This window comes from Lynx rufus, unplaced genomic scaffold, assembly GCF_022079265.1.
Source record: "Lynx rufus isolate CCGP_SWC_20201006 ecotype Redwood Valley unplaced genomic scaffold, mLynRuf1.p SCAF_9, whole genome shotgun sequence".
NCBI lineage: Eukaryota > Metazoa > Chordata > Mammalia > Carnivora > Felidae > Lynx > Lynx rufus.
The window spans coordinates 108,753,159-108,780,059 of record NW_025814897.1 but is presented as its reverse complement, the minus strand read 5'-3'; the positions used below and the strand labels follow the sequence as shown (position 1 = coordinate 108,780,059).

The following is a 26,901-nucleotide window of genomic DNA, read 5'->3' as shown; positions in this document are numbered from 1 at the left end:
GGTCCCTGCCATCCTGGGCTCGTGCTCTGTCTCTCTGTCTTGCTCTCTCTCAAAAATAAACATTAAAAAAATAGCTGCTCGGGGCGCCTGGGTGGCTCAGTCAGTTAAGCGGCCGACTTGGGCTCAGGTCACGATCTCGCGGTCCTTGAGTTCGAGCCCCGCGTCGGGCTCTGTGCTGACAGCTCAGAGCCTGGAGCTTGTTTCAGATTCTGTGTCTCCCGCTCTCTGACCCTCCCCCGTTCATGCTTTGTCTCTCTCTGTCTCAAAAATAAATAAACGTTAAAAAAAATTTTTTTTTAAATAAATAAATAAATAGCTGCCCAACAAAAATCCTTAGACTCTCTGGCCAAAGTTTGTTCTTGATGATAGGATAACCCTTTATGATCTTTTCGCTGAGCAAGGTGTCTGTGCTGTGGCCAACCTGCTACACCTGCAGGGGTGTAGTTGAAACCCAATTACATAACTCAGCTATACCCCATTATGTACAATTACATAATTACACTGAGCAAGCTGCTAGGCTTAAAAAGGTGACTCCTTCCAAAGGGTCTTTGACTCATTTGATTTTGACTGGATTAGGTACTGGGGACCGTGGCTCTGAAGTGTGCTCCAGACTTTGGGAATTATCCGGTTTATAATGACCATGGGAATCTGCCTGGCATGCTGTATTCTCTCAAGAGGTTTAAATGCGTGTTGGCAACGGCTAACCATCAAGTAAATGATCTCCCTAAGACTGGAGCATTAGAGAAGGAACAAAGACTAAAAAATTGTAAACCTGAAGTGATGACCTGTGAATACCAGAGAGGTTCAGCAAAAGAACCGTCATGACCTGTGACCTCTGTGTCACCCAGAGGATCAGTAAAGGCTGGAGAACTACAGAGTCGTAGCTGAAAATGGCGCTCATGCCTAGAATTTTGATCACATCTCTCAGGGTGACAGTCTAATCAAAAGAGGGGAATCGTGGGGCGCTTGGGTGGCTCAGTTCTTAAGCATCTGACTTTGGCTCAGGCCATGATCTCACGGTTGGTGAGTTCAAGTCCCACATCAGGCGAGCTCAAACCCTGCTTTTCTCTAACAAAAAAATGGGGGTGGGTGGGTGGGGAGAATCGTTAAAAAAAACAAACAAACAGGCCAAAATAGAGTCATTTGTGCTAAGCCTTACACCAACAAGCCAAGACTTAACCTAATTGCAGTTTTAGCCTTTCCCAGGAGTGGAATTTTAAACCAATCAGTCTAGAATTTCCTGATCAACACTAGTGAGGTCATCTGCTTGATAGACCCCTTGTCCTTCCCCCAAAGGAAGGTGGCCTTGCCTGAAATAATTTTTGGACGCTTAACCGACTGAGCCGCCTGGGGGCCTTGGCCCGTTAAGCGTCCGACTTCAGCCCAGATCATGATCTCACCATTCGTGGGTTCGATCCCCGCATTGGGCTCTGTGCTGACAGCTCAGAGCCTGGACCCTGCTTCAGATTCTGTGTCTCCCTCTCTCTCTCTCTGCCCCTCCCCTGCTCGTACTGTCTCTCAAAAATAAATAAATGTTAAAACAATTAAAGAAAAAAAAAGATGACCTAACTCTGTCTTCAAGGAGCCACTAAGTACGGAATGGATCCATTACAACACAGTAGGGGGAATGTGAGGAGGGAATCATGGGAGCCCAGAGGCAGGCAGGGGAGGTCATGGAGTGCTGCCTGGAGGAGATGACTCCCAAGGTGAATCTTAAAGTATGATCAGGCACAGAAACCTCCCACCTTTCAAATTTACTGAGCTGTTGAGGGCTGTGGGTTGAGAAGAACTCAAATAGGAAAACCCACGTGGAGGATCGTTGAATGAGAGGTTCACTCTATGGGAGGGACTGAGGAGTCGGTACCTCGAGGCTGATACCTTGGGACAGCTTTTTGGATTCTCATTCAAGCTCCCTTCCAAGGGCTAAGCTGCTGAAAGATGACCTTGGCAAAATGGCAGGTTGCAGTGGTTCCTGCCCACACTGTGATATTCTTACTTTTCCCCCCAGATTGTGCTTTTCCCTGGGCTTAAGGGGATAGGACACTGATCTCGTCGATTCCCTGGCCGCTCCAGGAAGAAGGGATTAGACAAGGAAGTTTGCCTAAGACTAGGAAATGAGCCAGGACTTGAATCCCTGGTGTAAATCTAATCTGAATTCCAGTGAAGGTCAAGGTCAGGGAGGCAGGCACAAGGTCAGAGGGATGCCGTCCCACACCAGGGATTTGTCTCTCTGCAAGACTTGTGGAGAAGCAAACCACATCCCATTTCTGCAAGGTGGTGCTTCGAGGAATGCAGCTGAGGGCTAGAGGTCTCTCCGTCTCCTAAGTCTGGTTTCACCGCTTATTCACCAACTGCTGATTAAGCACGTAAAGCACGTACCACGTGCAAGTCCCACATTTGCTAGTTGAGAAGGTAAGTCACAGACACAGGGGAAGAGAGCTTTAATTGCATATGCGGCCAGAAAGAGGAAAGGCCCCGTGAGTGGGGCAGAATGGGTTCTCAAGAACAAGCTGGGTGGGGCTGTTCCAGGGACAACCAGGGGCAGAAATGTCAGCCACCCTAACGCTGCCAAGACGGTGTTTTGAGGCGGGATAAGAATGAACAGAGGTCTTAAAGGGGCGGATTCAAGGACGGAAGGGAACACAGTTCCTCCTTTGGTGCCTGGGCCTATTTCTCTTGACTTTCTGCATGTTTGGGACGCCAGTTGGCTGCTGCTGGTCGGTTTTCTTCCAGTCGCCACAGCTCTGGTTTGTAGGCAGCTCTTTGGCACGGACTCGCCGGGCCACCACGGTCCTTGGCCAACCTCATCCCTGATCATTGTCAGGAAAAGCCCCAGTGGTGTCTAAACACCAAAGAAGGTGCGGCCAGCAAGCTCCAGGCTCTTGGCAGCTTAGATGGTTTCTTTGAGGGGAGAAGCTCCCAGCTGCCGGAGAGAAATTTCTTCCGTCTTCTCTTCTGCATCCTCCTTGCGAAGACCTTGTCGGACTCTGTTGAAATGAAAAGGCAAACGGAAAAATGAGACGGAGAGGCAGAAAAGAAGGGGTGAAAAGCAGACGGTGTGAGCACAGCATTCATGGGTGTGTTTGTGCTACGTGCAAGGCATGCGTCGCTGCTGTCCCCAGGAAGGTGGGGGCCGCAGCAGCCCTCCCTCTAGTTCTCACGGGGCACCTCAGGGAAAGAGCGCAAGGTCAAAGAGTTTTCCAGTGAGGACATGCCAAGGTCACCCAACTGGTGAATGGGGCACGAGGCTCAACGAACTTGCAGGTGCCGGGCTTGGCTCCCTGCGGACCAGGCGCTCCGGCAGAGACCCTGGGGGAGTGGGCACTACCAAGGCCCTTCTACCCCAACCCAGGTAGAGAGTCAGCCAGCCCTGGAGGCAGGGGGGAGAGTGAGGGGAGGGGAGATGGCAGGGAGGTCACCAGGAAAGCCTCCAAGTCTGAGAGCTGCCCCTTGGGGCTTTCTGCTTGACCGGCTGAAGTTTTGCCCTTTTCTCTTTTATCCGTGTTTCTTTGAAAGGATCTGTGTCTGGGGCGCCTGGGTGGCTCCGTCGGTTACATGTCCGACTTTGGTTCAGGTCATGATCTCACGGCTCGTGAGTTCGAGCCCCGTGTCTGGCTCTGGGCTGACAGCTGGGAGCCTGGAGCCCACTCTGGATTCTCTGTCTCCCTCTCTCTCTGCCCCTCCCCTGCTCATGCTCTCTCTCTCTCTCTCTCTCAAAAGAAATAAACATGAAAAAAAAATGTTTTATCAGTGTTTTTATCCTTACCTTGTAACTCTTTTATTTCTAATCTCTTAGTTCAATCGTTTAAGCCATTTTTGTGTGTGATTATTGCTTCGATAATCACAAAGAAACACTTTTCTTCTCGCTTTGCTGTCCTCCATGTGTCTTTTCTGCACTTGAAGCCTTTCCTGACTCTGCCCCTTCGGTCCATCCAGCTTATCTGTTGTATCTGTTGTGTGCCTGCGGGGGCTGATGGACGGCCCTTACGTCCCACCTGCCAGTTTCTCCCCAGTTCTGGCGACAGATTCCCCATCCCTTTCAAAGATAATTCCGAAAAACCCAGAGGCACACATTCTCCAGATCCAACTGCTACAATGGTTAGGCCTGCTCAATATCACTTTTAAAAGTCATCTTATGAGCAAAGATGACCAGAGGCAGCCTGTTGTGTGACCTGAAGTCCATGGTCTTCTTTCTTTTTTTAATGTCTGAAATACAATACAGTCAGCGTTAAAAACATGCCGGGGTCAGCCATGCAACTGGTGTTCACCATGGAGGAGAGGGCGGCAGGAGGTCCCAGCTAACCAATGGCCTGGGCTTTGGCCTTGGTGGAGCGCCAGACCTCTTGCTGCAAGGCTGAGAGCCCATCCCCCACCCCTCCCCTCTCTAAGCTCCCAGTACCAGTGGGAGAAGCTCCACGGAAGGTCACTGATTGGATCCTTGGTACTTTGTCCGGGCCCTGCTGCCTCTCATCTGGGTCTTTCCAAGATCATGGCAGGCTTTAAGGAGCGTCAGACCCTTCCCTAGCTTCTAGGCCCCCAGAGGGGCTACCCTGTATCTGGGAAACGACTTAACTGAATGCTTATAAATGCTTTCCTTGTGTGCCTCTCCCCCTTAATTACCAAAGAAAACCTGTTCAATATAGACAATTTGAAGATCATTTTTATGTTGAAAAAATTTGTTGAAGTTTTATTTATTTAAGTAGTCTCTGCACTCAACTTGGGGCTCAACTCAGTCCCCCGAGACTGAGTCGCATGCTTTTCTGACTGAGCCAACCAGACACCTGGAGATAATTTTTAAAATGTAAACCAGCTAGGAAAAAAAATTAAACGTCGCTCATACTTTGAGGCAACCACTGTCACCATTTCAACCTATTTCTTTCTCTCTTTTGAGCCCCTATTTCTTTTTTGTTGTTGTTTTGTTTCTTTTTTGTTGTTTAGTTTTGTTTATTTATTTAAGTCATCTCCACACCCAGCGTGGGGCTCAAACTCATGACCTTGAGATCAAGAGTCACATGCTCACCGACTGAGCCAGCCAGGCACCCCTCGAGTCTCTATTTCCGGACATAATTAAGAAACTATCATAGTTATTTTAATATACTATTTAACCGTATATTGTAAATATTCCCATGCCCTTAAAAACTCTTCACCAACATAACTTTTAATTATTGCACAACATATCATAATCTATTTAAATTGTTGGAGATCTGGAGAGTTGACATGTTTTTCCTGATACATCAAGCATGGTGATGAATAGCCTTGTAAATAAACATTTAAGTCACATACAATGGCCACATTTCAGCTTATTTCCTTAGGGCAGAATCCTGGAAATGTCATTGCTGCTTAGAAGAATATGAAAAATTTTCCATCTCATGAACAGCAAGGCCCAAGAAACTTCCAGAAAAGTTGCAGGACTTTCCTCCTTCCTGTCCCTACATCTTAATTGACTACTACTATGTTTCCTTTTTTTTTTTTTTTCCTTATTGGGTATTTTAAAATGACCTCTCCCCTGTTTTAATTTGCATTTCTTTCATTATGACTGACCTCAATACCTCTCTTCTGTTTATTTTCAATCAGCATTTCCTTCTTTGTGAATGTGATAGTCTTACTTAAAAGGGTTTTTTGAACAGGGTTATGAGTCAACTGTTCCCTTGCTATGTCGCCTCAAAAATCTGGGGCATAAGTCCAACTGGGTCACAGAGGTTGACCCAACCCCACACCAGGCATTTAGGCCATTCTGAAGAAACACTATCTATCTAGTCTTGTGATTCATGAAGGATCTGGCAACTTACATAGAAATAATTTATTTACAAATGGGTTTTCGTCAGCCTGTGAAGTGGAGGAAGTTCCCTTCCATCGTTACTCCGGGAACCAGCATTAGAAGGTATGTTACAGGGAATCCCTCTCAGCTTGCGGCCATCTTGGAGATGGGTAACTTGAACCTTGGACAAGCCATTTTCTTCTCTTAATCCTCGACACCCAAGGCCTGTGACCAGCACTCGTAATTAGTTGATGAGATTAGAAATTGAGGAAAACGAAATTGGCTGAGGAGTTCTTGAATTCTTATTGTCTCAAATATCAAAAACTCCACTCGACTGACTCATGAGAGAGGCTATGTCTTGTCTCTGGTTCCCCAGCATCACTATTTCCTACCAAACCAGAACAAGGTGAGTCGTTTCTGTCTCATATTTGGTTGGAAGGGAATTGCCAAGAAGAGCTCCTTACAGGTTCCTGAAGAAGCCCATGGACCAGAACACTTGGGAACCTTGCAGAGACATACTGAATGTGGATCTAATTATAAGCCCCTCAGAGGTTCTAAAAATCTTAACTACAAGGAGTCCTACGGCTGACGGAACAGGCTATCATTGTCTATGAATCTTCGAGGGGGAGATATTGCCCCCAGGGGGCAACAAGTGGTTCTTGGTACAGGGAAGGGGACAAAAAATCTGAGATATTACAATGGCTTGTGGTCTTCCAAAGGGTCACGGTTCGTGAATAGATACACAGTATATCTGTGGCATTAAAATGTTATTGGGAGGGAGGGGGTGTGATTAGGGAAAAAAATGTATATACAAAAAGGTCTCTGCAGTGGGGGTGGGGGTGATAATGTAGAAAGGTCTAAATTCCTAAACCCAAGGCCCCATTTAGGCTGAGATTTACTAATGCAAAGGAGACAGAAAGGGTTTTTAAAAATCAGATCACATCAATCCCTTCCTCCAAGTCCTGCGGTCGTTTCTCTACTGATTTAAAAGCCTAAATTCTCAGTCATCTCTAGGGCTGCCCCTGCCCCTCTCCAGGCTGGCCTTTCAGGTTCATCACTCAGCTCCTCCCAGCTCTCTGGGACTTCAAGGGGCTTTCACTGGGTGTTCCCTTTTCCAGGAACACACGCCTTCCCTTCTCAGCCTGGCTCATTCCATCTCTCTCAAGTCTAGGGGCATCCCCAACCACTCAATTATTTTCTCTTTAAAAAAAAAAAATTTTTTTAACATTTATGTTATTTTTGAGACAGAGAGACAGAGTGTGAGCAGGGGAGGGGCAGAGAGAGAGGGAGACACAGAATCTGAAGCAGACTCCAGGCTCTGAGCTGTCAGCACAGAGCCCGACGCGGCGCTTGAACCCACAAACTGATCATGACCTGGGCCGAAATCGACACTTGACCGACTGAGCCACCACCCAGGCGCCCCTCGATTATTCTCTCTTAATTACACATTTATTTTTGTGTATTTGTTCTCTATGTGCCTCTCTTAACTCTGTAACCTCCAAGAGGTCAGGGATCACATCTTTTTTGTTCGCTCTACACCGACACTGAGCACTGTGTCTGGCACATAGTAGGAACTCAGTGAATAATAATTTAATACATAGATCAGATGTCAAAAAGCCTAAATTAAACACCAGCTCAAATCTTTGACTTCCAGAACTCTCCAAATCTCCCTGTGTCCTCCACTCTTCTTGGCTTACTTATGGCAGGGCTCCATCTGGACGTGCCCTTGCTTGGTGCCTACTCGAAAGCAGGCTTTGTTGCCCCAGATCTGGCTGTTTCCTCCTTAATAAGTCACAGGCTTCAATTTTGTGTGCAAAAGTTTAAATTTTTTTTTTTAATGTTTATTTATTTTTGAGACAGAGAGAGACAGAGCATGAACGGGGGAGGGTCAGAGAGAGAGGGAGACACAGAATCTGAAACAGGCTCCGGGCTCCGAGCTGTCAGCACAGAGCCCGATGCGGGGCTCCAACCCACGGACCGCGAGATCATGACCTGGGCTGAAGTTGGACGCTCAACCGACTGAGCCACCCAGGCGCCCCTTGTGTGCAAAAGTTTATATGAAATGCAAATAGACTTTGAGTGCCGCTAGGCTGCCTTTTGGCATGGTTACACTGGCTCAAGGGGAAGGATAGAGGGATGTGAGGTTGGAGGAGTGGGGAGGCCGAGGGGATTGTCCTTTATCTATTTAGGAGAACAACAACCTGTGCCATCGAGAATATATGGAAAACTTTTTTCCCTTCCCCTCCTCAACAATTCAGTCTTCAAGCCATTATGTGGGAAGGGAGTTAAATATGAGAAGGGAGAAACTGGCAGTGGGGGGTGTCAGATTGAGGTTGGAGGTAATGGTGTGAGCTCATCGTTTTCAGTATGATCTCTGGATATAGAAAAACAGATATACAGGTGTGTGATCTATATGTATATTCATATATTCGCCACTTCTGGTCCCTGAGAGGGCTTGAGAGTAGAAAACCCCCAATAACGGTGAGCCCCTCTCACCTGGATCTTGGCTTCTAAATACCATTCTCTATTAAATGAACCAAGGTGCTCAGAGAAATGGCCGCTCCCAGGACAGCTACAGGGAAGTGATGAGCCTAGAATATCTGGTTGTGCCAGAAAACAGGGACGTGCTTAAAGAATTTTAAGGGAACACAGAAGTCAAAGGGGTCCTACTGGTCAAATTTGGAACAAATTGAGCAAACAGGGTATAGGGGCCCCTGGCTGGCTCAGTCGGTTAAGCATCCGACTTCGGCTCAGGTCATGATCTCGCCGTTCGTGGGTTCGAGCCCCACATTGGGTTCTGTGCTGACAGCTCAGAGACTGGAGCCTGCTTCAGATTCTGTCTCCCTCTCTGTCCGTCCCCCACCTCAGCTTTGTCTCTTTCTCTCTCTCTCAAAAATAAATAAATGTTAAAAAAAAAAAAAAAAGAAGTCCAGAGTTGGACACTTAACTGACTGAGCCACCCAGGTGCCCCGAGAACATTCTTGTTCTAAGGAAATACACACGCAAGTCTTTGGGAGAGATGTCTCAATGACTTTCTCTCCTGTGATTCGGACAAAAAGTTCCTTGTCTAGCACAGCAACATTGGTTGAGCTTAAGAGAGCTCCCTGCCTTTTTGGAGGTCACTTAGTTTTCCACACTCCTGGCAGGACCAGCTAGGTCGGATCCAGTCAGCAAATTGTTGTGGGAAAAATGGCCTTGTTATCAACTTTTATAAAAATTAAAATTATTTTTAGTAGATGGCCTCCATTATTTTTTAGTTGTTGGTTCATATCCGTAACAACCTATGGTAGTTTTAGAATAAATGTTCCTGGGGCGCCTGGGTGGCTCAGTCGGTTAAGCGGCCGACTTGGGCTCAGGTCACGATCTCGCGGTCCTTGAGTTCGAGTCCCGCGTCGGGCTCTGTGCTGACAGCTCAGAGCCTGGAGCCTGTTTCAGATTCTGTGTCTCCCTCTCTCTGACCCTCCCCCGTTCATGCTCTGTCTCTCTCTGTCTCAAAAATAAAATAAACGTTAAAAAAAAAAAAAAAGAATAAATGTTCCTGGCAGGATCAAAGGAAGCGGTGTTACCCCAGCTAGAATTTCATTTGGCATTGGTGGGATTTCTCTATAGCCAGGGAAAGCAAAATGTGATCTTAAACATGGCCGGGATCAGAACCATCGCAGTAACATCAGGGGAGGGCACTTCTCCGGCTGCATTTTCATGTACTTGGGTCCCTCAGGCAACATCTCAGAATACCCGCAAACAGGCTCTGGCTTGGGTTCCCAACAAATATTTACCCAGCATCTGGGGCGTCTGGACCTATATCTGTAGTGTGGGTGGGAATTAAACAGGTAGAGAGCATGGGGAGGAACGTTCCAGACAGAGAGAACAGCCTCGGTGGCGTCAGGGGCCAGATCCTGGGAGCCTTGTAAGAGGTTAGATTTTTTTTTTTTTTAAGATTTCGGATTTTTAAAAAATGTTTTTATTATTTATTTTTGAGAGCGAGAGAGCTCCAGTGGGAGAGGGGCAGAGAGAGGGGGGGACAGAGGATCCAAAGCGGGCTCCGTGCTAACAGCAGCCAGCCTGATATGGGGCTTGAACCCACAAAGCATGAGATCATGACCTGAGCCAAAGTCGGACCCTCAAGCAACCGGGCCACCCAGGTACCCCGAGATTTCAGATTTTACCTTTAATGTAAAAAGGTGCCAGTGAAGGGTTCCAAGGAGGAATGGTGTGTTTCTTTACATGGCAAGCCTTTTGCGCTAGTTGCCGTATAAAGAATAAAGTGGAGGGGCGCCTGGGTGGCGCAGTTGGTTAAGCATCTGACTCTTGGTTTCGGCTCAGGTCATGATCTCACGGTTTCGTAGATTTGAGCCCCTCGTGGGGCCCTGCACTGACAGCACAGAGCCTGCTTGGGATTCTCTCTCTCTCTCCCCCTCTCTCCCTTGCTCATGCTGTCTCCGTCTCTCTCAAAATAAGCTTAAAAAAAAAAGAAGAAAGTGGAAGGGACAGGGGAGGCTATGAGGCTTGTATAGTTATCTAGACCAGGAGGGGGATGGTCACAGGGGTGACAGAGATGGACAGGTTCTAAAGACATTTTGGAGGCAGAATTGGCAGGACTTGCGAAAGCATATGTCCTTGTCCTTGATCTATGTGAGTCCAGGCCTAGGCCATGGCTCAGGTTAGATGTAGGATGCTCACGGGGGATTATTTTTATTTTATTTTTTTAATGTTTATTTATTTTTGAGAATGAGAGACACAGAGTGGGAGCGGGAGAAGGTCAGAGAGAGACGGAGACACAGAACCCGAAGCAGCCTCCAGGCTCTGAGCTGTCAGTACAGAGCCTGATGTGGGGCTCAAACTCACAGACCGCGAGATCATGACCTGAGCCGAAGTCGGAGGCTTAACCGACTGAGCCACCCAGGTGCCCCCACCCTGGCACTTTTAGAAACATCGTCAGAGACGTTGTCACCTTACTCGGTGACCTCTCTAAGGAGATCATTAGAGACATTTCATCTGGTGCCAACTGTTGAGAAAAGTTTCACTTTCCCCAGAGAACTGGTATCACTTTGTCTCTCTGACAGTAGGACAAAAGTCATTAACGGGCTCTCCCTTTCTGTTGCCAGGAATCTCTGAGCCAAATCTGAAGGCCACCACGGCAGCCACACGGGCCTGTCTTTGAGTCAGGATGTGATACCTCCCCTCCCCACAAAGTGCCATCCCTGCTTCTCTGCCCCGCTTTACTTCAGCTCACGTTCCTGCTTTGCCTGGTCCACGGTTTATTCCGGGCTCTGTTTTGACACTGGTTGCCGGCTCTGTCCTTGTTGGATGCTAAGCCGAGATCCCAGACACAAGCGGGGGCGCGGCCTACACGAGTCTCCCAGTACGGCCCCGCTCGCCATGACACCGTAGCAGCCGCAGGAGGACACTCATTGCCCCGGGTTGTGTCACGGGGGACCTGGGCCTGTCTGGCCACCCCCACCCCACCGTGCCCAGAGGCTCCTCACCTCCTCTCCATGGCCTCGATGGTCTCCACCAGGGGCGCGTTGCGGGTCTCAGCCAGGAAGCAGACAGCCAGGCCGGCCAGGATCGAGGTGGCCCCGAAGCCCAAGGGCGGCAGGCTGGTGCTGAACTCCCCAAGCGTGGTGACCAGGGGTGCAGTCAGACCCCCAAAGCGGGCACTGACCGAAGCAAAGCCCATCCCCATCTGCCTAGAAAGTGTGGACCGGTCAGTGGCCATGGCCCAGACCTCCCAGAGGGGGCTGGGAGTGCCAGGGCCTGGGTGCCAAGGGGGCAGAGCAGAGAGGAGAGGGGGTCCTGCTTCAGCAAGCCCAGCAGGTGTCGACCTGGAGCTCCCGGGCCTTCCAGGTTGGGGCAGGTGCCGCTCGGCTTCTCCCCACGCACCCACCTGATCTCTGTGGGGTACAGCTCGCCCGTGAACAGGTACACACAGATGAAGGAACTGGCCAGGCAGCCTTTGCCGAGTGCCGCCTGGGCCACGCGCAAGGCCTGCATGTCTGTAGAGGGGGGAGGCAGAGCAGAGGGTCGGGGGTGCTCGGAGCCCCAGAGGGGATCAGGGAGGCAGAGGGGGTAGTGGTGGGAGCAGGGTGCTCAGGAGGGGCTGGGGCACGGAGAGGAGGCAGAGGGTGAGGCTTGGAGCCTGGAAAGGGGGGAGGGAGGCCGGGAAGGTGAGGGATGGCTCACCTTCTGGCACAAACATGTTCGCGATCACCATGAGCCCCGCCAGGAGGAGGAAGGAAGCCACTGTGGCCCGGCGGCCCACGTAAATCATGGTGGTGGTGGCTACCAGCATGGCCGGGATGTCTATGACCCCAAACAGGACCTGGACCAGGTATACGCTGAGTCCAAACTTCTGCAGGTCTATGGCCAGCCCGTAGTAAGCCAGGGAGTTGGAGAACCTGGAAGAGGCAGCAGAATGGTCCTGCGCCAGCCCGGGGTTCACTGTTCTGGACCCAGGGGGACAGCACACGGGATGAAAGACACAGGACTCCTCTCTCGGGGGAATATCACCCGACTTCCCATTCCCCGCCACCAAATCCAAGTCTCTGACTTGAGTCTTAGAGCCCCGGTCCCTCCCCCCGCTTGCCTGCCCAGCCACCTGCTCCCCCAAGCCCGTGGGTTCTGGAATGTGAGTGTTCTCCCCTGTCCCCTCCACCTCCAGCCCTCAGTGGCTGATCTGAGCTTCACGTCTAAGAGCTGGAGGGAGAAAACGAGAGCCTTCCAACAAGGCAAAGACTCCACGGGACCCCCACCGCGTCTCCCAGCGTTTACTGAGAAATCGGCACCTGAAGATGGGCTGCTTCCGGCAAGGGGGTTTACGGCCAATCTGACAGCAAAGGGGGGTAGAGTTCCCACACCCGGTGGGGGGGTCGGGGGGGGGGGTCTCCGCGGAAATTTACGACATCCCTGAGGCAGTGTCTCAAAGAGACATTTGTACATACATGTGCATAGCCGCGTTATTCACAACAGCCGAAAGGCAGAAGCAACCCAACTGTCCATCGACAGATGAGTTGAGACACCAGCGTGTGGTGTATGTTACTCAGCCTTAAAAAGGCAGAAATTCTCGCACGCCCTGGGTGGCTGCTTCGTGAAGCGTCTGACTCTTGCTTTGGGCTCAGGTCATGACCCCAGGGTCGTGGGATCGCGCCCCGCATCAGGCTCTACACTGAACATGGACCCTGCTTCAGATTCTCTCCCTTTCTCTCTCTCTCTCTCTCTCATCTCTCTCTCCCCCCCACCCACTGTGCCTCTCTCCCCCACTTGCGCACTCTCTCTCTCACAAAAAATAAAAAGGGAGTAAATTCTGACACGTGCTCCAACATGGATGAAGCTTGAGGTGAAATAAAACAGTCAGAAAAAGATAAATACTGTATGTTTCCGCTTCCCCGAGGTCCCCACAGCAGACAAAAGTAGAGACAGAAAGGAGAACGGCGGTTGCCAAGGGCCGGGTGGAGGGAGAATGAGGGCTTGTTTAATGGGTTAAAACAGAGTTTCAGTGTTGCAAGGTGAGGAGGGCTCTGGAACACAGCAATGCTGAACTGCACACCCACAAACGGCCAACATGCTAAATTTTGTTACGTGTATTTTACCACACTTACGAAAAGCGAAACAAAACAAGGTCCAGAGGAAGGGGGCTTGGGGTTGACGACCCTCATGAAGCCCTGTGGGTCGGCCTGGTTTTGCTTCTGGCGGACCACATGCTGACGCGGCCTCAGGAGCGTATGGGGAGGGCAGGTGGGAAAACAGAATCCGGCGGTGGGCTCTCCCCAAGCGGGCCTGGCATCTGCCCCCTTCCCCCGACGGAGAAACACCTACCATCCCTCCCACCCACCCCGGCCACAGGAGTCAGGGGAGATGGAGAAAAAGCAAAGACGCTTCTGGAAAGGTGACACGGTAATTCTTGTTGGGCAGGTCTGAGGGAGTCCACGGGAAATCCGGGTCTGATTTCTCCTCCCAGGTGGAGCTGAGAGGCAAGGCCGCCAACATATTATTTTGAACACTCTGGGAAGCAAACAAACCCAGGATAAAACACCCTGTGGCTCTTAATACTGAGGGGAAGGCAGCGTGATGTAGGCTTTGTTTGCTACGCTTTATGATTTATTTATTTGTTTATTTATTTTTTTAACGTTTATTCATTTTTGAGAGAACAGAGCGTGAGCGGGGGAGGGACAGAGAGAGAGGGAGACAGAATCCAAAGCAGGCTCTGGGCTCTGAGCTGTCAGCACAGAGCCCGAAGCGGGGCTCGAACTCACTGACCACGAGATCATGACCTGAGCCGAAGTCGGACACTTAACCGACTGGGCCACCCAGGCGTCCCTGTTTGCTTTAGCATAGATACTTTGACCTTGGAAAGACCAATTCTGCCTCATCAGTCTCCTTACCTGTCTGGACCTCAGGGGCATTGCTCGGACCCCCTCTCGATGTCCTTCTGTCCCCACCCCGTCCTCCCCGACCCTTCCCTTCTGGTGGGCTCCTCTTGCCTCGGCTTCCCGGACGCTGAGCCCTCATGCTCTCCCTCCCCCTCTGTCTGGTATTTCTCTGTCTTCTTCCCCCTTCCTCGTTCTCTCCGGTGTACATGTTCCCGCCTTTCTTCCTTCACAGCATGGAAATAAATGTTCCACCACGTCCGGGCACACGGTTGTGAACAAGATGGACGCGGCCTGCCCTCCCGGGACTTTCTGGTCTGGTGGGGAGACAGGCATTCTGGGAAGGAAACCGCGCTCCTCTCCCCATCGTGGAAACAGCTTTGTCACGTTATCCAAACACAACACAATTATCCTTCGTGTTTCCCTGCCTTGCCGTCTCCTGAGCAGACACTGGGGCTCCCTTCCTAGTAAGGCCTCCAGAGCCCCTGGCCTCCTTTCTGGCATGGTTTTGGCAGGAATGTGGGGCAACTTGGACCCCAAGGACAGCAGGGTAGGGCTCAGATAAGGGCAAAGACTCTCATGGAAAAAGCCCTGGACTCTCACTTTCCACCCCTCTCCTCATCTCCCCTCCTCTGCCCAGGGGTCTGCTGCAAGGCCATACCCCTCCCCCATGGCATTTCGGAAAGGCTCTCGTATTTCCGGGAGGGGTCATGGATGGAACCTGGCTGTCTAGCAGCTTTTATTTTTTTTTTTTTTAAGTTTATTTATTTGGAGAGAGAGAGCGGGAGAGGGGTAGAGAGAGAGAGAGAATCCCAAGCAGGCTCCGCGCTGTCAGTGCAGAGCCCGATGCGGGGCATGAACTCACACACTGTGAGATCACGATCTGAACTGAAATCAAGAGTCGGACGCATAACCAGCTGAGTCGCCCAGGAGCCCCGATCTAGCAGCTCAGTATCTCTGTCCCCCTCCAACCAAAACAGTTTGCTCTTTATCATGTGCCCTATTTTCATCTTGGGGTAAGAATGACTTTCCAAGGGTGGGGAAGACAAAGGCCTCATCCCTGCTCCCCTATGTGAAACCAGTCTAGAGTCTGACAACCCCAAATGATATTTTTCTCCTCGTGGCCCCTGCCACCACCACATCCTGTGTCATCAAAGATGGTGAACCTAGAAAACTCTTGACTGGGTCACATGAAGCTATGACATCAACAGGAAGAGGAGGGGTCCAAAACAAAGGCAAAATTCTTACTTGCCTCCTAGTCATCTTATCACTTAAGAAATGATGAGGGGTTTAGGAGTTCTGTGGGAGGAGCTGGGGGCAGAAACCAATTTATACACTTTCTCTTATCTCGTATCAAGGAAGGTAACAGTCACAGTCTCCTGGGATTAGGACAGGGAACGATACTACTCATCAGTTAACTATATACAGAGAGAACATATGATGAAATAAATATAAATACATATTTATATTCTGGGTAGAGTTTTTGTCGGATGTTGGTTTTTTTTTTTTTACATTTTGGAAAAAGTTTATGTTCACAGAAACTTTGAAAAGTTAGATTAGACGCCTTTGGGGGGGGTCGTTATTCAGCCCCCCACAAGTAGTATATTCATACAGTGGAATGTTACACAAGGAAAATAACTAAGTTATATCCTGCGACCTGGAGGTACCTCACAAACATGATCTTGAACAAGAGAAACTCGTTGCAAAAGAGTACACGCTGGGGCGTCTGGGTGGCTCAGTCGGTTACGCATCTGACTTTGACTCGGGTCATGATCTCACAGTTTGTGAGTTCAAGCCCTGCGTGGGGCTGTGTGCTGACAGCTCGGAGCCTGGAGTCTGCTTCGGATTCTGTGTCTCCCTCTCTCTACCCCTCCCCTGCTTGTGCACACGCTCTCTCAAAAATAAAGAAATCAACATTTAAAGAGAGAGAGAGACCAAAAGAGACTCTTAACAATAGAGAACAAACTGAGGGTTGATGGAGGGAGGTGGGTGGGGGATGGGCTAGAGGGGTGATGGGCATTAAGGAGGCCACTTGTTATGATGAGCACTGGGTATTGTATGTAAGTAATGAATCACCAAATTCTACCTCGGAAACCAATATTGCGCTGTATGTGAACTAACTAGAATTTAAGTAAAAATTTACAAAAAGTATTGCAAAGCTGCTATGTGCCATGAGCTGGATTCATACAACACTGTACAGATATTTACATATGTGATTAAGTTATTAAAAGTAAGCAGCACGGGTGCCTGGGTGGCTCAGTCGGTTAAGCATCCGACTTCAGCTCAGGTCACGATCTCACATTTAGTGGGTTCAAGCCCCGCGTCGGGCTCTGTGCTGACGGCTCGGAGCCTGGAGCCTGCTTCTGATTCTGTGTCTCCCTCTCTCTCTCTGCCCCCTCCCCCTCTCATGCTCTCTCTCTCTCTCAAGTAAATAAAACATCTTAAAAATTTTTTTTAAATTCTAATCTTCACAAGCAACCTATGTGGTAGGTACTTTTATGACATCAATGTTACATATGGGGAGACTGAGGCACAGAGAGGTTAAGTAACTCACCCAAGATCACAGAGACAGTAAGTGGCAAGAGTTGAAATTCTAATCCAAGCGATCGGGTTCCAAGTCCCGCCTCTTTTGTTTTTGTTTTATTTTTTAAATTGAAGTACAGTTGAGTCCTGCCTCTTTACCAACACACTGTACTGCCTGTATGTTTCTGAGCTGTTTGAAAAGAAAATATTTTTCTCAATGAGTACGCCGTACTTTTTATCTAGGAAAAAAGCCAGCGAAGAAAGAGAAATGCAAGTTAACAGAAAGCATTTACAACAGAAGTTTGTGAAAGTCCACCAGTTCCCAGCGCTTAACCTTCCTCCTGAACCTCCCCACCCACTAACAGAAAAACCGTCTGGGCGGCCCAGTCACTAGCTGTCCAAGTTCCTCCCTTTTAACAGAAATGGGCCTTGGCTTATTCTTCCCAGAGGGATCCAAGAGGGGACTTTCAACCCTGGAACTTTTTTGTTTCTTTGCTTTTTGGTTTTTTAAGTAGGCTTCACACCCAGAGTGGAGCCCCACGTGGGACTTGAACTCACGACCCTGAGATCAAGACCTGAGATCAAGAGCTGGACGCTTAACTGACTGAGCCACCCAGGCACGCCCACCCTGGAATATTTAATTTATGATGTTTCTTTCCAGTGGGAAGAAGACAGGAAAGTTGGAAGCTCGCAGGCCAGGGGAAAGCCTGGGTCAGCTGGGTGACCGCGGTAGGGCGTCCCTTCCCTGACTTGGGTTCCGAGGAGTTCTCTGGCTGCCCAGAGCCAGAACTGCCCCACGGGCAACACTGTTGGGGCAGAAGCCCTCTCAAGGTCCAGAGTGGTGGACCATTCCACATTTCCAATGCACAGCAGATACAGTTCCAGACTTAAATCAGAGAATAGAATCTACCTGAGCGCTTAAACCCCAGCCAGGTGTGGGGTTACGTGTCCAAAAGTTGTGTTCTCTCTCTCACTCTCTCTCTTTTTTTTTAAACACTTATTTAGTTTTGGGAGAGCGCAAGCAGAAAAGGGGCAGAGAGAGGGGGACGGAGGATCCAAAGCGGGCTCTGTGCCGACAGGCTGACGGCAGCGAACCTGATGCGGGGCTCGAACTCACGAACCGCGAGATCGTGACCTGAGCTGAAGTCAGACGCTCAGCCGACTGAACCACCCAGGCGCCCCCAAACGTTTAGTGCTCAAAAGGACCTTAGGGGTAGGTATCTAAGTAGAAAATTGCGGCACCAGGAGGCTGGCTGGCTTGTTCAAGGTCACCCAGGGAGTCTGTCTTCTATCACTGCCTGGCTGGTTCCCACTAAACCCAAGGGCTGGCTCTGCTCCAGAGAACAGGTCATTCATAGACTGTGTTCCCTACTTCACAAATATCCCTACTTCACACTTACTATTATTCTGTCAAGTGAAATGACAATGGTCCCCTCCCATTTTTTAAATCAGCTCCTTATCTGAGGATTTGCCAGCTTCCAGTCTGTGCAACGGATCGCTTTTGTATTTTTACCCATTAAAAGAAACTTTTTTTTAATGTTAATTCATTTTTGAGAGAGAGAGAGAGAGAGAGAGAGAGAGACAAAGCACGAGCAGGGGAGAGGAAGAGAGAAAGGGAGACACAGAGTCTGAGGCTGGCTCCAGGCTCTGAGCTGGCAGCACAGAGCCCAATGTGGGGCTTGAACTCGTCAACCGTGAGATCATGACCTGAGCCAAAGTCAGACGCTTAACCGACTGAGCCACCCAGGCGTCCCTGTATTTTTATCCTTTTTACATCTTCAGGCCCATCTACACAGCTGCTGTGAATTTCTTCCTGCTCACGTGGCAAACTCCACAGCCATTTTGTAAAATCCCCCTAAATGCCATTTCCTGCATGAAGCACTCGGCATCCCCAGCCAAGAGAACTGCCATAAGGACGCTTGTCATACCTCATAGACATTATTGTTTCCCTGTCTGTCCCCTTCTGGACCCACAAGTGTTTTTCTAGAGTGGGACACTTCCCAGAATCTCCTGGAGAGCCCCAAGGGCATATCAGGATGGGACAAGGCGCATTTGGGAAAAGCTGTGTGGGTGATTTCAACAGGTGGCCCTCCACCAAGGTGAGACCCACTGCCCAGATTTGGGGTCCCTAGGTCAGCCCAGATGTCTCATCTATGACCACATGTCAGCGCCCAGCAGAGGGTCAGAGGACCCTAGAGAAAGAGTATGAAACAAGATTGAATTCACAAGGGTCACCTGCCTGTTACGTTAAGAGTATTTAAGAACAGACTTTGGAAGTGGGAATAAAAGGCATGTCCCGGCCCCAGGTCAAAGACTTGGGCTTGAGCACATCACCTACCAGACCACCATGAGACAGCACGTGATCTTTCGGATGGCCGGGGTTCGGAAGAGGTCCAAGACTGAGTTGGAGGGGCAGACACTTGCTATTTCACTCTGGATGTAGGAGCTCACCACCTGGGCAAGGAAAGGTTGATCAGCAGAAGGGAAGGATCTGGGATCCTATCTTCCTGCCAGGAGTCCCTTCATCTGTGGAGAGGAAGGTCAAGGTTGAGTTCTCTGGCAAGATGGCTGTTTCTAGTCTCCTCTCTGTCCTGAGACCAATGGCCCTCCACAGATTGTGTCCAGAGCTTTAGAATGAAACAGAGGCTCTCATGCGAGTTCCAAGACTCCTGAGCTGCCTGCTGCTTAGGCTGAAATAGCCACCTGTGGTTCAAGAGAGACCCTCATGCCTCACTTCTGGTAGAGGATCTGAGATTGGCTTGGCCAGTGGTCAGGGGTAGGGGTTTCACGTGGTTCTGCCACTCGCCACCGTGTGTTCTTAGGCAAATGACGTGAGGCATTCAAACTTCAGTTTCCTTATCTGCTACAGTGACAATTAAATGAGATTATGGGGGCATCTGGGTGGCTCAGTGGGTTGAGTGTCGGACTCTTGATCAGGTCACGGTCAAAGGAGGGTGGATCAAGCCTGCTTAAGATTCTCTCTCTCTCCCTCTGCCTCTTTCCCCCACTTGTGTGCTCTCTCTCTCTCTCAGATTAAATAGATAAGTAAATAAATGAAATTATGTGCCTTAGCATGGTGCCTAGCACGGGGCTCGATAAATGGTACTTAATTTATAATAACTGGTGACTGTCTTATAAATGGTAATTATCTCATGAGGGTATTTGTAATACATGGTACTTTTATTATTGATTCTTCGATAATTTCATTTTATGATTTCTATGTTAACGTTTTCATTTTATTTTGTTATTGTATTTAAGTTTCAGCCAGGCGTCGATGGGAATGGGGTCCCCCCCGCCCCTCCATTGCATAGATGGATGGCCTGATCAACAAAGCAGTCAAATTATTTATCTCAGATCACACAGCCGTTCGATGGCGAACGTTTTGGCCAGACTGGAACTGATCCTACTCTGCTTATTCCGCCGCCTCTCCACCTGGATGGTGGACGAGTCCTGGGAAGCCACTAAATCCTGGTACATCTTGAGGCCGGCCACCAGCAAGATTAGAAATGGTTCCTACTCTTCCTTGCACCCTTGCTGCCCACCTCTTTGGTCAGCCTTTCCCCTTCCTCCATTCTCCCATTCATAACAGCCACCTTCCGAAGGTTCTCCATAGCTAGCTGGGACTTGCCACGGAGCAGGAGCCATCGGGATGACTCTGGCAGCCACCTGTGACCGAAAGAAGGACGAAGAATGGCAGCGTTGAGCGGAACCCAGTCTCCAGACCCAAGTACACCTCCGTTCCCCTTCCTTCGGACCCTGAAAGGTGACCTCTCCTGCTGCCTCTCCTGCTGCTGAATCATGCCAGCTTGCCTTTTTCAGCGCGCACCAGACAGGGAATCCCTGAAGGGCATCTAGTAACTTCCACACATCCAGTTTTGAATCTGGTTCTGACGCTGGTGTGTAGCTTAAATGAGGCACGGGCCCTCCCTGGGCTGTGCCTCGGTTCCCCACTGGTTGTGAGTTGCAAAGGAACTGATGAGGCAAAACCGCTGTAATATTCTGGAGCCCCACGCTAGTGTAAGGGATTTTATTGGAGCTTCCCGATGAGCCACGGGCCGTACCTGTGAGCCCATGGCCTCCACAGGCATCGACCCTCTTTCGTGGGTCACTGCATACCCCAAACTTGTCATCCGCCCCACGCCCCACGCCCCTCTCTGTCAGGACATACCAAGAATAGAGGAAGAAGATGAGGAAAGGAACAGAGACAGCAAACTGTAGCCACCGCCAGGGGCGGATCACGTATGCCACTCCGGCCAGGATGAGCTGACCCAAGGTAAAGGAGTACCCCAGCAAGACCCCCGCCACGGTCCGGCCCCGGGTGGGCATCCACTCCACGACTGCAGAGAAAAGCAGGACAGGATCAGTGGGACTCATAGCCCATGGGGTTGTCTCATTCGCCTGTGCCCTTTATAGGGACTCTGTGGACACCTGAAATTTTTCCCGAGATCTGCTGAGACACAGGGAGCACCAAAGAATCAGACATAACCAAGAAAACCACAAGGATGTTAGGAAAAATCACGGCAGATTTTTTTTTTTCAATCCTAGAGTCAGGAAAAGCTTTTCTAAGAAAGTCACAAAACCCAGAAGCAACCAAAGGGAACATCAACAAAACTTGACTCTATAAACACAGGAACGTCTGAATATAAACAAACACAAACAAACACCATAAGCCAGGTCACAAGATCAGCAAACACAAGCAAAGGAACAAAAAATTTGCAACTCAAATTACAGATAGAGGGTGAATTTCCCTAACATTGGACCGGTTCCTACAGATCAATAGGAAACGGAAGAAAAGGCAAAACAAACGAACAAAAAACAGGCAAAAGATGTAGATGGTTGGTAGGAAAGGAAATAGAATGGCTCTTAATTACATGATTGTTTTGTAAACAGCAAAACTTGGGAACAACCTACAAGCCCATCTATGGGGGACTGGTTGAATCATGCACGCTCGTAGGAGGCAACCACAACAGATTAACGAGGACACGTCTTCCCCGTGAGGAGCCAGCTCCTGTGTCCATCGTGTGTCCAGGCCATCAGCAAATCCTGTTGCTTCCACGGGCAGAATCTAGCAGAACCCCTCCTGCTTCCTCCTGCTACCCCCTGGCCCAAGCCCGTCTGCAGCCTGCTGACCGGCACGGGAGCCCCGGAACCGGCCCCCACGGGGATCCTGGCAAATGCTAAGCCAGATCCTCTCCGCAGCTCGGGATCCTCGAGTGGCCCCCCGTCTTGCTCAGAGTCAAAGCCAAAGTCTTGTAAATGGCCACAGGGCCTAAGGGTCTGCCCCCCAACTCCCTGACCTCATCCATCACCACTCCCCTGCCCCCTCCCCACCCCGTGCTCTGCTCCGGCCACAAGGACCCCCTCCTCTGGAGCCCACTAGAAACACACACCCCTCGGGGTCTTTGCCTGGAATGTCCTTCCCCCCAGATAGCGGCAGATGCCCTCCCTCCCTCCTGCGAGCTTTACTCAGTGACCCCTCTCAGTGAGGACTTCCCCGGGCCACTGCCCCCTCCCTCTGCCCCCCACCCCAAGCTTATTTCCTTTGTGGGCTTTAATTTTCTCCTGTAGCACTTATCACTTTCCAACATACCATATAATCTACTTATTTGTGTTTCTATCTTTCTTCCTGCACAAGAGCACGGGCTCCACGGGAGCAGAGATCTGCCTTGTTCGTTGCTCGTCTCTGGTGCTTAGAGGAGCATCAGGTATACGGCGGTGCATGTATGTGTGTGGGGAGGGGTGCGTGTATAGGGGTGCATGTGTATGTAGGGGTGTGTGTGTGTCATAGAGGCGATTCTAGCATGAGATGGGCCATGCATGTCCATTCCTGCCTTCAGATCCCACGGGCTGTGGCTTGACACCCCATCCCGAAGGCTGAGGCGAGTGGGCTGGGATTTGCTGGGATCCTGAGTGAGCTCGTGCAACCTTCGATGTCCTGATTCAGGGAGGGGGGCTGTCAGGCGCGCCGGCCTGGCCCCTCCCGGTTCTCCAGCCCCAAGATCTCCCCCACCCCTGAAACGAAAGATCCATTCCGTCTTTGGCAGCCGTCTGGATCCCTCAGACCCTCCCTGAGCCTGTCCCGGGAGCAAACTAAGTCATCAGCAAACGCGGGTGGCTAGCCTGCATCCACCGTGGGTTTCCTGCTGCCTGACAGTGTGCTGGGCCAGAGTCACCGGGAGCTGCCTGAAACCAGCCTGGAGTGAGGACGGACCCTGTTACTTCGGCCTGGGCGGGGGGACGTTCCCACTTGGCTTCCAGGGCGTAAGGTCTCCACCATGGCGCTGTGGAGTCACCACCTTTGCGGCCTGGGTGAATCCTGCCCCTTTTGGAGCCACATAAGCCCCGCAGCCTTGGGGGCCACTGTATCTCACCTCCCTTCTGGGTCCCCGCCCTGAGCCCACAACGAGTCTGGCATACAGTAGGCGCTTACTAAGTGGTTATTGTTGACTTGTTCACACAGGAAATAATTCAACCCTCTCAGCATACAGGTGGGCAAATCGAAACCCAGGGTCCACAGCTCACTGCTGACAGGGCCATGGTTGAGAGCCCAGGTCACCCAAGAACCCCGGGCTGGGGGTTCTGAGTGGAGGTTACTGGGTGAGACTCCCAACACAACACAACAGGAAAGACTGCACTAAGAGGGCGGCCATCCCCCCTTCCACGAGCCCCCCTCCCCGCCAGGCCCCTCCTCGGCCGGACTCACCCAGGGAGAGGGAGTTGAGGATGATGCCGGAGAAGGTCATGCCCATCAGGAACCGGAAGACACAGTAGGCACCGAAGGAACCGAAGTATGCCGTGGCGGCCCCCGAAACTGCCAGCTGCAGGTAGGACCAGACCAGGGGGCCCTTGCGGCCCAGCCTGAGCCAGGCGCCGGGCACGAGGTTAGGGTCGGAGGTGGCAGCAGCAGGGACGGCAAGAGGAAGTGCCCCCCCAGGCCCCTCCCTCATAACAGAACATCCGCTGGGCCCCAGGCCCTGGAGGCAGAGGTTGGTCAGGGAGGGAGAAGCGTGGTGTGGAAGAAAACTGGAGACGCAGAGATGTATTTCCTCTTTGGCCCCTTCATTCGAGGAGTATCTCTGCCTGTCCCCTGTGCGAACTTCTGGCTGGCTGGAGGCCTCACCCCGGAACTCACGGGCCACTGGGAGCAGGACCCCCCGGGGTCAACTCTTCATGGAAACTGGTCATGTTGGGGAGGCCAGGGTGGGTTGGGGCCTTGTCACACCACAAAGGGGTCAAAGGTCAGGGTTCAGGGTAGCAGGGTTATCCCAGTCTGGTTCTGACACTGCCCCGTTTGTTCAGTGAGCGTCCAGGGCCAGAGTTTTCTAGCTGGGCTGGGAGGGCCGCAGGCCATCAAGGGGGCGGGCAACATTTCTTCTCCACACACCCCATGATACACTCACTCATTCAGTCATTCATTCTTTTTGTGGGGGAGGGGGAGAGAGAGAGGGCGGGGGGGGGGGGGGAGGGGCAGAGCGAGAGGAAGACACAGACTCCCGAAGCAGGCTCCAGGCTCCGAGCCGTCAGCACAGAGCCCGACGCGGGGCTTGAACCCACAGACCGCGAGATCATGACCCGAGCTGAAGTCAGACGCTTAACCGACTGAGCCACGAACGCGCCCCGGGGAGGGCTCTCTCTAATGGAATACGCAGAGGCCTCGAAGTGAAGAAAAAGCCGGTCACAGAAGAATGCGTGGGGTGGGCCAGCATTTGTATAATGAAGGTGGGACACAGCAGGTGCCCACGTGTCCGTGTTGGCTTGGACCGCACAAAGTCATAAACTATCGCTGGTAGGATGCACAGAAACCAGACTGCCCTCTAGAAATTACTGGACGGCGGGGCAGGAGTGGGAAAGGGACACGTCCCTGCATGCTCTCTCCTACCTTCTGGAATTTTGAACCGTGTGAATGTGTTATGTATATACAAATAAGCCTCAATAAAGGAACGTTAGGGGCGCCTGGGTGGCTCAGTCAGTTAAGCATCCGACTTCAGCTCCAGGTCAAGGTCTCACGGTTCGTGGGTTCAAGCCCCACGTCGGGCTCCGTGCTGACAGCTGGGAGCCTGGAGCCTGCTTCGGACTCTGTGTCTCTCTCTGCCCCTCCTCCACTCGTGCCGGCCTCTCACTCAAAAATAAATAAACATTAAGAACTATTTTTTAAAAATACAGAAATAAGAAAAATTAATGAAGAGGCTCAGGTGGCTGGGACCCTCCTCCCTAAAGGCTCACCTGTCCGCGAGGCCACCAAACACGATGGCGCCCACCAGCATGCCGGCCATGTAGATGGACTGAGCGAGGTCGCGGAGGGGGCGGGCCTCACACACCAGATCCCACTGCAGGGGAGAGAGGGACGCTCCAGCCTCCGCCTCGGGCAGCAGCCCCCCACCCCGCCCCCGGCCCCCGCTGACCTCCATCACGATAGTGGACGGGAAAACGCTGCGGTCATAGACCCAGCCGTCCCTGCAGCCCTCCGTGGCCGCCCCGCGGACAGACGTGTTGGGGCTCAGGAGGGCCCACTGAGGCTCCTTGAAGCGCCGGCATGGCTCGGGGTCCCCCAGGCGGTCCAGGGGTACGACGGCCCTGAGCCAGGCCCCCGAGTCGTTGGTGGCGGCCGCGGTGTGATTGGCGGGGCCTTGGCAATGGTGGCGAGGCACGGCAGCCGTGAAGTTCTGCAGGAAGTTGTGACAGGCCAGCAGGCTGCAGGGCAGCAGCAGCAGACCCGTGTAGACGAGCTGGAAGCGACCCACTCCGCCTAGGCGGTCCAGCAGGTCTGTGAAGGCCATGGCCGCGGGCCTGGCCTACGGCCCAGCCTGCCGGGGCCTTATGTAAAGGACGGGGCCCTGGGAGGTGGAGGAACAGGCCCGGGGTCAGGACCGCAGATGCCCCGTGCCTGGCAGGTCGGAGGGATCCAATTACACCTCACAGGAGGCCTCGAGTGTCCCCAGGTCTGCAGGCCCCCCGCCCCCCAGCCCTTTGTCCTCGTTTCTCTTAATCTCACTTCCCAGTTCGAAGACCAGGGGTCCCAGGGCGCCACCTCACAGCGCACTGCCCACCGCTCAGGTCTGCAGGCCCAGCCACCGGTCCCCTGCCTTCGCCAGGAGGACCCCAGCAGTAAATGTGGCACCATCACCACGCTCCCCTTTATTCTGGAGGCCTTTGTGAGGCATCCTCAAGAACCCGATTCCAGCCTCGGCACATGGGATCCAGTCCCTGTCCCCCAACCCTCAAGAAGTCAGGGGCTGGCTGCACAGGAGAGCCTGAGGTGGGGGGCCGGGGGAGAAGTCCTTTAAAAATGCTCATACAGGGCAGGGGCGCCTGCGTGGCTCAGTTGGTTAAGTGTCCAACTTCGGCTCAGGTCATGATCTCGTGGTTGGTGAGTTCGAGCCCCGCATCCGATTGAGCATGGAAGCACAGAGCCCGCTTCAGATCCTTTGTCCCCACCTCTCTCTGCCCCTCCCCAGCTCATGCTCTCTCTCTCTCTCTCTCTCTCAAAAATAAATAAAAATTGAAAAAAGAAAAAAAAGTTTGAAAATGCTCAAACAAGCCAGCCAAGGGGAAGCCCTGATCTCCCTGCCTCCGCCCCAGGCACTCAGCCCCAGGGTGGGGGTTCGTGAGGGGTTAGGGCGGCCAGATCATCCAGACCCTTAGCATTCCAACCATCTCATCAGACAAAACCCAATACAGAGAACTAAGAGGGCGGGGCCCAGTGCACCTGCCCTCCCAGCCCTCGACCTGGCCCTCTCCCAAACCAGCCCGGGCTCCCGGGAAGTGATGGCCACTCCCCTTACAGACAGGACGCCAAGGCCCAGGACCTGGTCTAGGACTCCCAAGGACAACACACAGGCTCAGGACAGTGGGTCCGGGCCCTGTGCCAGCCTGTGGCGAGCAGTGTCCCAAAAGTCTGCACTTGGGGCTCCACCTGGGGCTCTGAGGGCAGCTCCCACCTCCGACCCAGGCTCTGTCAGCCTCTGCCCTGCAGATGCTATCCTAGTTTGTGGCTTACCCCAGGTCCCCCCCCCCCTTCCCACTCTGTCTCTTCCACCCTCACTGCAACCCACCCTTATCTATGGGAAGAAAAGCCAGGACCCCAGAGGGGCTGGGGCGGCTTACATAAGCTGCAGGTGTCTAGGTGAAGGAGGCTCTTGTGCGCTGGGAGCTTCCTGGGAGGTCAGGTTTGTGCTCAGCGGGAGTCTGGGTGTCAGCCAGAGCCTCACAGGCTGGAGTATACAGGGAGGGCAGGGACCGGGCTGTGAGGAGGGC

At 51.8% G+C, this 26,901-nt stretch overlaps 1 protein-coding gene across 1 annotated transcript; it reads right to left on the bottom strand.

Annotated features, from left to right (window-relative positions):
- Positions 1-2,432: 2,432 nt before the first annotated feature.
- LOC124506390 (solute carrier family 22 member 20) lies at positions 2,433-25,488 on the bottom strand. Its single transcript, XM_047072441.1, has 10 exons — positions 25,050-25,488; positions 24,871-24,974; positions 23,351-23,505; positions 20,816-20,984; positions 20,190-20,313; positions 18,986-19,101; positions 11,942-12,156; positions 11,646-11,754; positions 11,245-11,448; positions 2,433-2,987 (listed from the first exon to the last, which is right to left on the bottom strand). The coding sequence occupies exons 1-10, from the start codon at positions 25,422-25,424 to the stop codon at positions 2,891-2,893; spliced, it is 1,668 nt and encodes a 555-aa protein (XP_046928397.1). The 5' UTR covers positions 25,425-25,488; the 3' UTR covers positions 2,433-2,890.
- Positions 25,489-26,901: the final 1,413 nt, after the last annotated feature.

What these genes read in the sequence shown, in the direction of transcription:
- LOC124506390 (XM_047072441.1), bottom strand. Translation starts at nt 25,424, where the DNA reads ATGGCCTTCACAGACCTGCTGGACCGCCTAGGCGGAGTGGGTCGCTTC. An exon ending in TTTGGTGGCCTCGCGGACAG is followed by an intron (nt 23,506 to 24,870) that starts GTGAGCCTTTAG and finishes CGCCTGGCTCAG; the next exon opens with GCTGGGCCGCAAGGGCCCCC. An exon ending in GGGAAAGGCTGACCAAAGAG is followed by an intron (nt 19,102 to 20,189) that starts GTGGGCAGCAAG and finishes TTCCTTGCCCAG; the next exon opens with GTGGTGAGCTCCTACATCCA.